We start from the raw sequence: 10,446 nt of genomic DNA, 5'->3' as shown, positions 1-10,446 counted from the left end.
GCTGCATCCACAATTCAGTCTTCCCTCAAATATGTTTTTCAAAATACAGTGCAAAGATTAATTGGCTTTTTATCTACCTTATCTTACAGTGTGAGAATATGGATGATTCTGTTCTTCAGTGCCTTTTGTCTCTGCTAAGCTGTCTCAACAACCTCTTCCTCTTACTTAAGGTTATTTTCTAATCTTTGGCTTTTTTGGTTTTTTAATTATTTCGCAATTTTTCTCTGCTTACCCTTTCTGTTTAGTTGTATAACTTCTATTAAATACTTTTCCCTGAAAGACAACTGATAGGCTGTTTTTCTTTCTGCTACCTTTTACATCCTCTCAAAGACTTAACATTTTCTTACCTGATTAGAAATCCAAACTTCAAAATACTGATTGCAAAATATTGACTTTTTATTTCTTAATAGACTGTCCACTAAGTTATTTTACCCGGGTATTTTTCTTCTTAGTTAAGGTAACATGAAACAAAAAACTATTGTTTCAGATGGAAACAGTGTCCTTCTCCCACTTTTCCAGCTGTTGTTCTCTCCATGTATCCATGAATCTAAGCTGTGAGTCAGGTACATGGATTCTTGTCCAAGTTTAAAAGTATAGAAATAGCATCAGTATGCAGATTATGACATATGACATGGCAAACATGATGTTGTTAAACCTCCAGATTAACCCACTACTAAAACCTACTTGCTGTCTTTCTTCAACCCTGCTTTTGTCTGCTGGGGTCAGAAATCTGACTTTGAGAATAATTTATGAGGGGAAAAAAAAAGTCAGGATTACTTAACTGAGCTTTTCATTTTGAATAAGGGTTTTTCTGTCCTTGAAGGAAAGATATGAGAGTTTTTATAATGCAGGTTTGCTTCAGAAGCAACACTGAATTTTTATACAAAATGAGAAGAAAAAGTATTCTCAGCTGAATATGTTTGGGAGGAAATTGTAGTCAAATGCTTGATTTAGTTTGTTGCTACAGAGACTTTCACTGACACAGCAATCTTGTTATCTTGCCTTTGTCACATAAATTACACAGTATATCTTAGGCACTATGATTATTGATAGAGTTGCATATTGTAGTGGGAATGGATCATTCTTAGTTGCTTTATTTGTATTCATGAGATCAATCCTGTTGCATTGCTCCATGTGTATCAATAGGATTCCTAAGTAAAAACACTCTGTCCTACAGATGTTTTATAACATGGTGAAGTACAATCTAAAGTAATCTATTATTGTAGATTTTTTTTCTTCTGTAAATTTAATAATTCCAAAGATTCATGCTGATGTTTTACTCTGAAAAATGGTTGTTATCAGAGGGAGGATTTGAAGAGTGTGTTAAAAAGAAAAATACTAAAATTGTGAAGTTTACAAACACAGGAGAACTCCAGTCAAAGTTAGTGTCTTTAATCTATGGCTTCCCACAGTGGTAATCCTGCCAGGTAGTTTTTTAAAGTTTTTCTGATTTAAATAGGGGACTGATCATTCAGAAAGCATCACAAAGGCCAGCACCCCACTGCAGGGATGTGTTCTCAAGTTTATGGTACTGTGTTGGCTTTCAGCTGAAATCTGCCTCCTTGTAGCTATTTAAAATACGCTGCACTGCCCTCTCTGCCCTTAGATGATGTTGTGTTTGAACACTCAGTTTTGCATCTTCCCCTCTCCTCTGTCCTATTTGGCATTTCCAGCAGGTGTATGACTGGAAGGGCTCTTTGAAAGCCTTAAATACGTCACTGACTTTGCAAAGCTGCCAGCTCCCTTTATCCTTCTGTTGATTTGACTTTCTTTACAGTGACCTCCAAGGACTGTTAATAACTTAATACTGTTTTGGCCATTTCTATCAAAACTTGGTTCAAAAAGCATTAAAATGCCTGGATTGCTTTTCTCAAAGATTGGCTTTGTTCCCTTTGATGTACTTCATTGTGTTCCCTCCCTAGGACCTGAGAGAAAGTTACAGCACACAGCAATTAGCCTTGGAGCAGCTCCACAGGATCAAAAAGGACAAAATAAGAGAGGTAGAAAAAAGAAGAACTGAACTTCTGCAGAAGAAGCGACTGGAAGATGAGGCTGCAAGGTACCATGGCTGAGTGAATCAGCATTGCAGTTTTTAAAGCAAAATAATGCTGTGGTGACTTTTAAGAGATTTATATATATACACAGACATATATATTTGAATGTAAAAATACATCCTATTGGTTGCCTTGGGGGAAACACTTTATATGGAGTACCAGTGGTGTAAGATGGTTTGAATTTCCTCTTTCCAATCTGCTTAGAAAAGAAGATTAAAAACAAACTTTATGATTCAGCTTTGATGTATAAATGAACCAAGTAGTCCCTTCAGCTGTTTTGATTTTTAGTACCTTTAATAGATAATCCTCAGACATTTAAAATTCCTCATATATTGTGTCTTGTTTTGGTGGCCTCCAAACATCTGACTTTTCTTTGAAAGCACTTCTGACTGAGCAGTTGCCAGGTTTTTGTCACGTATATCCCAGCAGTTGTGAGATTGATACTTCCTTAAGGAAGGGCATTGACTGCTTAATTCCTGTGCTAGTTTTGAAAGCTGGATGAGTGAGCGACCTGTAAGTTTTAAATTTCACTTACACATGTCCTGGTTTTGCTCAGCCCAGTCTTGTATCAAGCACTCAAAATCTTACTGTTCTCAGCTCTTAATTTCTCATGGCGTTGTTCCTGACTAGTTTTCTTTTATTTTGTTTGATTGTTTAAGGAACTAGTTTTTAGGGTTTGGTTCTGTCTGTCCTAAGTTGCCACTCAATTTTTTTCCCTCTCTCTGGACCTTCTGCTATCAGCTACCTATTTTGTGTTAATTTTTTGGTTGAACACAGCTATGTGACAGAGTAGCAACATCACTGCACAGCTCCTACTAGATCCTGCTGTGTGCTTGGATGCACAATAAAATGCGCAGCAGGGAAGCTGATCTCCCACAGTGAGCTGATGAAATGGTCTCATCTAGACCTGGTGATGATGCAGAGGGGCAGAAGTGCTCATGAAGGCACTGCACAAGTAACCCCGTGGCAACACAGAACTACATTCTGTACCAAGGAGTTTAATCCATTTGTTGTTTTTATGTGGAATGTACCGGCACTCGTGTTAAGACCAAGCACAGTCTCCTGTGGAAGAGCTGATTGCCCAGAGAGCAGAGTGACCAGTACCCAAGACTGAGCTTTGCTGGCAAGTGCTGTCAATTAGGAACACAATCTCACTCATTTTTATATGAATGTTCTCTTACCTCTCTCACTCCTTTCTTTCAGAAAGGCAAAACGGGAGAAGGAGAACCGATGGCAGGAAAATATCCGAAGGGAAGAAGAAGAGAAAAAGAAGCGACTGGAGGACGAACGAATGCAGGAAAAAGTCCAAGAAAAGCTGAAAGCTGAAGAAGCACTTGCTCAGATGAGAGAAAGGGAAAACAAACAGCAGCTTCTTGCAGAGGAGGAGAAAAGTAGACAAGCTACAATCCTGAGGGAGGCAGAACAACAAAGGCAGAGGCAACTGGAAGAAGATAAAAGAAAGCAAGAACAAATAGCAAAAGAAGCTGAGGAGAGGCGTAAGCAGAATGAAGAAATGAAGAAGATAAAAGAAGCAACCAACTCTCAAGAGGTGGAGAAACACATTTCTAAAATAAACATAAATGAAAAGTTTGCCGATCTTTTGAAACCAACAGAGGGTAAAAGTCTTAAACCACCCTGGAAAAATGAAGGTAATCTTAGTCTGTTACATTTTTGCTTTAATGGCTTTTATTTTCCTGAGTGTTATTTCATTCTTCATATGTATTATTGTTAACCTCATGGGAGGTTTAGACATTGTCTAAGATGTAATTTAAAAAAACCAAACCAGCAATGGTTCGTGTCTGTTGTTAGTTATAAAAACATCCTGTTAACTTAGATTGCTTTAGTTTTTGGCACCTGTGACTCTCATGAGAAATCTTCCAGTGATGGTGGTCAACAAATCACGAATAATAGAAAGAGTAATATTTTGGCTTTTTCCTAAGGCTTGTACATTCTTTCATTAAAAAAGAATATTAATATGGAGTTTTGTTCAGTGATGAGAGATGGGCAGTGAAATCTAGTTTATTTCTACATTACTCAGTACCTCATATTAAAAAAAAAAAACAACAAAGAACTGAATGACTAGACCTAACTAGCTGTGGGACTTGGAAAAATAGTGGCTTAACAATATTTACACTAAAGGCACTTTTGATTAGTTTCATCCTTCATGAGTTCTTGCCTATTTTTATTAGCCACATTTATCACTGAGTTCAGCAAAACCCAGATTAGAACAGGGCTAAAAAATATTTGCATACCTCAGCTATGCCTTGTAAAACATTCACTGTTAGTAACTCGGTTGCAGAACAGAGATGCAAAGAAAATAGAAACCACGATATTTTGCTACATTAGGTTTCTAAATAAAATCTTCAGACGTGCTGATGAACACTCATTGTTGCAACAATGGTATCTTTTCAACTTGGAAAATTACAATGATATGAAATGAGACTCTCTTAAAGCACTGGCTTAGCCAGTGGCGGGCACAGAGAAGAGTGGCAAGGAAAGATGAGAAGAGAAATGATGGGGCTCCAAATAAGTGCTTGTCTTTTATCTGTGTCAAGATGGTAACTTGTTTTCTTATCCATCCAGGCAATGCAGTTACTGTTGCAGAGTCCAGGAATTCTGTAGCCTTGGTAAATTACAGAGCTTTGTATCCATTTGAAGCAAGGAACCACGATGAGATGAGCTTTAATACGGGGGATGTAATCCAGGTAAGATTTGCCATTCACATTTAAGTTGCAAAAATGACCTAGAGATGCACAAGGTCGTAAGGGTCAAAGGCATTAACCTGATATATTTTAAGGTTTACTTTAAGTTGGATTGCTGCTTTTTTTTTTTTTTAAACAGGTGAAATTAGGATTAATTCAGCCAGAATATTTCTTTGAATCTTACACATCCTGAAGATGCTGAGAATCTCTTAAAAAATAACAATAGTGAATGCTCAACATAAACTTCCTAAAATTAGTAGATCAGAAATGATGCAGTTGTTGCAGTTCATTGTACCTGTACAAGTTGGCTTCTAAGTGTCTGCTTGAAATATGAGCATAGTAAATAGAGGCATGAATTATTAATTAATGGCATTTGAATTAAAATCAAACTAGTTATTTAACAAGTAGATGTGAAAGGCTCTTCTGAATTTTAATACTGTTTTCTAGTATATTCTTAACATGGATTTCTGCCTCTCTTAGCAACCTGGTCTGGTGGAGGGTGTCCCTGCCCCTGGCAGAGGAGTTGGAAACAGATGATCTTTAAGGTCTCTCCCAACTCAAACCATTATGATTTTGTGATTCTCTTGCTGACTGGTCCTTTATAAACCCTTCCTCAGGCAGATACCTGCAGTAATTTATCCAGTGTCCATTCTTTGTAGCACTTTCCTGGATTCAGCTGAATTTGCTATATATAATGTTACAGCAGGGCTGTAAGATTGGAAATGCCTTGTGGCATCTCAGTTGAAATCTGTGTCATTTCTTGTAATTCTGTCACTTGGCAGCATAAATGGTCTTAAAAGCCTGTGCCTTCAGGTGAATGTGTGAAAACTGATTTACAGCCATGGTAATACAATTAATATTTCTCTCTAATCTGTAAGTACTTATGGATCCTCCTCAGTCAGACTATAAGTGATATAGGTAGGTGATAAGGGAGAATTGGAAAGCAGCGTGGTACAAAATATTAAAACACGATTTGACTATTAACCTTCAGTTTAACAACAATAAACCATTTATTTGCATTTTCATACCATCGAAGCCTGGAAGAGGGAACAAGAGAAGAAGGTTTTGTTTTGATTTCCTTCTCAGCTATAATTGTATCATTGAACTATTGGTGTCTGATTTCAGAAATGGGCTAACAGCTGCCCCCTGCTCCTCCTCCTCTTACACCCCAAACCTCAGCTAAGCTAACAAGCTGATAGTACTTTGAGCTGCTAATTTTTAGGTAGTTTTCACTAACTGGCTAATTTGCAGCATAATGGAAGCTTCAGTATTGCTGTGAATGTTTAAGGATGCTCTATCCTTAATCCTACAGTAAACAGCAGAACTTCTGGGTGTGTTTTGGATGCAGTCAGCTGGCACAGCTAATTACATCTGTGAGCAGGATGGTTGTTTCCCTGCTCTGCTGGGCTCTCCAGCCACTGCCTGTGGGCTGCACATTCAGCAAAACACAACACAATGCACCATAATTTTTGGCAAGCCAAAGTGTCTCCAGATACACTAAAAGATCCCCCATGTGCATGTCTGGGACCTGTTTGGAGGAATATAATGTCTTTGAGGCCTGTCTCTACCTGTGTCTGAAACCAGTGTGGCTGCATCATCACCCTGTTTTGTGAACAGGGCAAAATCGGCTCAGTTCTGAACAGGGAGAATGGAAATGCTGATCCTTGTGAGAGCATTGCTTAGTTCAGTTCCAGCAGGTGCTGACACACCAGATATCCCATTTGTTTCGTGCTGCTAATTCTGTTTCCTTTTTATTTATCCCCCTGTCCATAGGTTGATGAAAAAAATGTGGGAGAGCCTGGTTGGCTTTATGGGAGTTTTCAAGGACATTTTGGTTGGTTTCCGTGCAATTATGTAGAAAAAATACCAGAAGGAGAAAAAGCTTTATCTCCTAAGAAAGCCTTACTTCCTCCTACAGTATCTTTATCTACTACCTCAGCTGCTTCAGAGTGAGTTTTTGTTATGCTTGTGTTGAAATTGCTATTTCTAAATTTGGCTAGTACATAATGTGCTATACATTTTCACTTGGTGTTTGTTTTTAAAATATGAAGACATAAAATGTACTGAAGAACATCCTTAAAATTTCCAAGCTAAGACTTTTAGATATTTGATAGTCTGCTTCCTGTTGTATAGAATGTCTGTTTTGTATGTGTTAAAAAAATACTCTGCTTGAGATACTTACTAAATAAAAAATATAATTTGATAAATATGCCTGTGTTCATATTGCAGACCACTTTCACCAAGTAAATCTGCAGAAGAACCTGATTACCAAAACATCCCCTTTTCCAGCCTGAATGTTAATACAGCCTGGCAACAGAAATCAGCTTTTACTCGCACTGTGTCCCCTGGATCTGTTTCACCCATTCATGGGCAGGTACATTGTGTGAGAGTGGGCAACTTGCTGTGTTTTAGATTCATGTTCATTAAAATGATTTCAAGAGAAACCAAAACAACACACAACTTTGCTAATGCTGGGAGCACTGAACAGGCTAGAGGGTGAAGAAACTCGTCTGAACGCTCCACTAGTGTGCATTGGTATAATTCCATGTTTCCTGGGACTATTGAACAAGAAGGCTCATGTTTCATAATTCTGAAATAATTTTCACTTATAATTAGTCACAGAAGGTATTTCTAACAAATAAGAAACTGAGTTGCATGCAAACATCAATGTAAAAAAAAATTGCTCAACCATCACGTAGGAATGAAGTTGCTTAAGCTTCAGTAAAAGATACATCAGTGTTTGTTTATTTTTAACATCTTCACCAGTCTGGGGTAGTGTGGTCAATGTACATCTCCACTTCTGTCTTACAGGGGCAGCCTGTCGAGAACCTAAAAGCACAAGCACTTTGCTCTTGGACTGCAAAAAAAGATAACCACTTGAATTTTTCAAAGAATGATATCATTACTGTCCTGGAGCAGCAGGAGAACTGGTGGTTCGGAGAGGTACATGGAGGAAGGGGTTGGTTTCCAAAGTCATATGTCAAGCTCTTACCTGGGAGTGAAATCAAGAAAGAGGAGTAAGTGTGACTTCTTTTGTTGTTTTATTCAGCAGTTAACAAAAAGAAGTGATTTAGAGTGCAGAATTCTTGCAGTGCTTTAGTGTGCAGAATATAAATACCATTTAAAATTTACACCATGTTGTTTTAGGCTTTTATTATTTCATTCTGGCAAACCAGGTAATGTTGGGCTCACTGCTGTGTAAATAGACAGTCTTGCTAGGCTGAGTGCTGTGAAAAATCAGTGGTGTTTGATTATTCATCAAATGCCAGACTTCTTGTTCATTACCAAGTCAGCTCTCTTGCGGTGCAGTTGCACTCTGCCTCTGAAGGTGCCAATTTTAAGTGACCTACAATTAATTGAAAGCCCTGAGGCACATCTGGTAGAAGTGGCGTGGTTTTTCTTACTTGAAAAGATCATTATGTCTAGTCCAATGCTGCAGGATAATTGTTCCAAAGTTTGGATACTGCTGGGATGGCTTCACTGTGTGTGCAAATTATTCTTTGCATATGTTGTGATAAAAGTTCTTAGAAAGTCTTTAGAATAAGAGCATTTATCAAAATCTTTATTTTACTTCTTTTGGATAACATAATTTGTGAATTTGTCCTCTTATCTTTCATCATGTGACTTCTTTTTTTTAAAGTGGTGTGCTCTTGGGTGCCATTAATATACTAAATATCAGTAGCACTTGTCACTGTTTGACAGTCAGGGAAGTCTTTGCAGTTAATTCAGAGTCAATACCAGCTCTGTGATCACCAAAGTGAGCTTGGTCTCATCCTGACTGAGAGATTTGTTCTTGATCAGCCTCTTAGTTACACAAACCTTTTCTTTTTTCTCTCTGCAGACCAGAAGCCATTTATGCAGCTGTAAACAAAAGGCCTAATACACAGTGTTACACAGCAGGAGAGGGTAAGACAGCATGAAACGTGCCAACTAATGCTGCAGTCTGTTCCTGCCTAATGACATGTGAATATACTTAATTTTGGGAGGAATTGCTGAGCAGGCATTTTGGTGCTTGTCCAAAAGACATAGTGCAAATGTTGAGCTGCTGGCACAAGACTTATAAAACAGGAACTGATATGAGACTTCTAAAATGGTGACTAATTCAGGTTGAGCACAGGCCTGGGTTTTGTTTTTAAGACTTTTACTCGAGCACTAATATATTTCTGAAAGCTTAAATATGTCTCATAACTGTAAACCAAGTTCTCTTCCTACTGTTCTCTGCTGTGTTATTGTTGTACTGTAGAGACATGAGAATGGATTTTTACTCTTCAGAGTGTGGATCATTCTCCTATAATCAGTAAGAAGTGGAGAAAACAAATATAACTGCAGAAAAATTGTTTGGGAAGCACTTTCTTAGCCTTGTAATCTACTGTATGTCCATGCTTCCTCATTATATTTTAGTTGCACCTGTGTTTTTTCACTACAAAGTTGTTCTACCTGTAAGAGTTGTAAGCGTGAGGCGAGATGGGATTGCAGTCAAGCAGGTAAATAGGTCAGTTCCCAGGCTTGTGAAGGTGTGATCCATGTTATGAGCACACTGGTGAATGCTGATATCCCTGTATTTGCACCTGATGTACTTTTATCCCCCATCTGAAACCGCTGTCTCCTCCTTTGTGTGCTTCTTGCACAGAGTACGTTGCCCTCTATTCGTACTCAAGCTCTGAGCCCGGTGACTTGACTTTCACGGAAGGGGAGGAGATCCTGGTGACCCAGAAGGAAGGGGAATGGTGGACCGGGAGCATTGATAGCAGAACTGGAATCTTCCCCTCCAATTATGTCAGACCAAAGGATCCAGAAGTGAGTTCGTGTTCTGAGAATTAACACACGGTATTTTCTTTTATTCTGTTGACACCTGGCTCTTGGGTAGTGATTTTAAGCAGAGGTCAATGTGCTTGACAGAAAAGAAAATCCTTGGTAGCTTGAGTGCTAAATGAATGCTGTAGCCAGTGTCACACTGCCTCTGTCCATACAGGATGGTGTTTTCTTAAATATGGGCTCAAAATTTAAATTTCCATATGCTTTTAGTGTGAACTCTGCTTTTTTTTACTGCACGTTAAAAGGTGGGTTTTGTGTCTTTGTAGGCTTCTAGTTATGCTGGCAAAACTGGAACAACAAATAAGAAACCCGGTAAGTGATAACATCTTAACTTTTAAGACTGCTTCTTAAGTGACTCCGAGCATTTTGGTTCATGTCAGTGTGGCTCATGTTCTTAGCTGCAAGTTATGTACCGGGGTATTACTGTGGATGTGAAAAAGTAACACATGCAATGAATATGTTTTCTTTTCAGAAATTGCTCAGGTTACTACTGCCTACGTTGCATCAGGGACTGAACAGCTCAGTCTTGCTCCAGGACAGCTAATACTTATCCTGAAGAAAAATGCCAGTGGATGGTGGCAAGGAGAGTTGCAGGTAGTTATTCAAGGAGAAATAATTGTGACTTCAAAAAAGTTTAATTCAAAAAAACAACTAAGTATAGAGTTGTCTAAAAGCTGGCCAGAAATAAGTTATTTTCATCTTGAATGCCCCAAAGGAGGGAAAAAAGGTTCTTTTAAACCTTAGGTTGCTGGGGGGATTTTGTTTTGGTCACAGAAAACAGTGAAACTGTCAATAAACATGTGCATGGGAGGGGAGAGAGGGAAGCTGACAGTTAATAAATTGTTTAGGATTTAACTGATAAAACACTAAACTGT

General features: G+C 38.3%; 1 protein-coding gene across 1 annotated transcript in view; it reads left to right on the top strand.

Annotated features, from left to right (window-relative positions):
• Nucleotides 1-10,446, top strand: part of ITSN2 (intersectin 2) — a gene marked incomplete at its 5' end in the record, with an annotated part of 41,722 nt that overhangs the window by 6,083 nt on the left and 25,193 nt on the right. The window contains 10 exons of the mRNA XM_027897462.1: nucleotides 1,923-2,059; nucleotides 3,258-3,703; nucleotides 4,638-4,759; nucleotides 6,530-6,705; nucleotides 6,986-7,130; nucleotides 7,568-7,773; nucleotides 8,598-8,662; nucleotides 9,387-9,553; nucleotides 9,838-9,883; nucleotides 10,044-10,165. Of these exons, the coding sequence (XP_027753263.1) occupies nucleotides 1,923-2,059; nucleotides 3,258-3,703; nucleotides 4,638-4,759; nucleotides 6,530-6,705; nucleotides 6,986-7,130; nucleotides 7,568-7,773; nucleotides 8,598-8,662; nucleotides 9,387-9,553; nucleotides 9,838-9,883; nucleotides 10,044-10,165 (1,632 nt within the window). The remainder of the gene's footprint in view (nucleotides 1-1,922; nucleotides 2,060-3,257; nucleotides 3,704-4,637; nucleotides 4,760-6,529; nucleotides 6,706-6,985; nucleotides 7,131-7,567; nucleotides 7,774-8,597; nucleotides 8,663-9,386; nucleotides 9,554-9,837; nucleotides 9,884-10,043; nucleotides 10,166-10,446) is intronic.

This window comes from Empidonax traillii, unplaced genomic scaffold (genome assembly GCF_003031625.1).
Source record: "Empidonax traillii isolate 1590-97213 ecotype Southwest subspecies unplaced genomic scaffold, ASM303162v1 scaffold543:size1229247, whole genome shotgun sequence".
Taxonomy (NCBI): Eukaryota; Metazoa; Chordata; class Aves; order Passeriformes; family Tyrannidae; genus Empidonax; species Empidonax traillii.
Note: the sequence above shows the minus strand (reverse complement) of the source record. Positions and strands in the feature narration are given on the sequence as shown.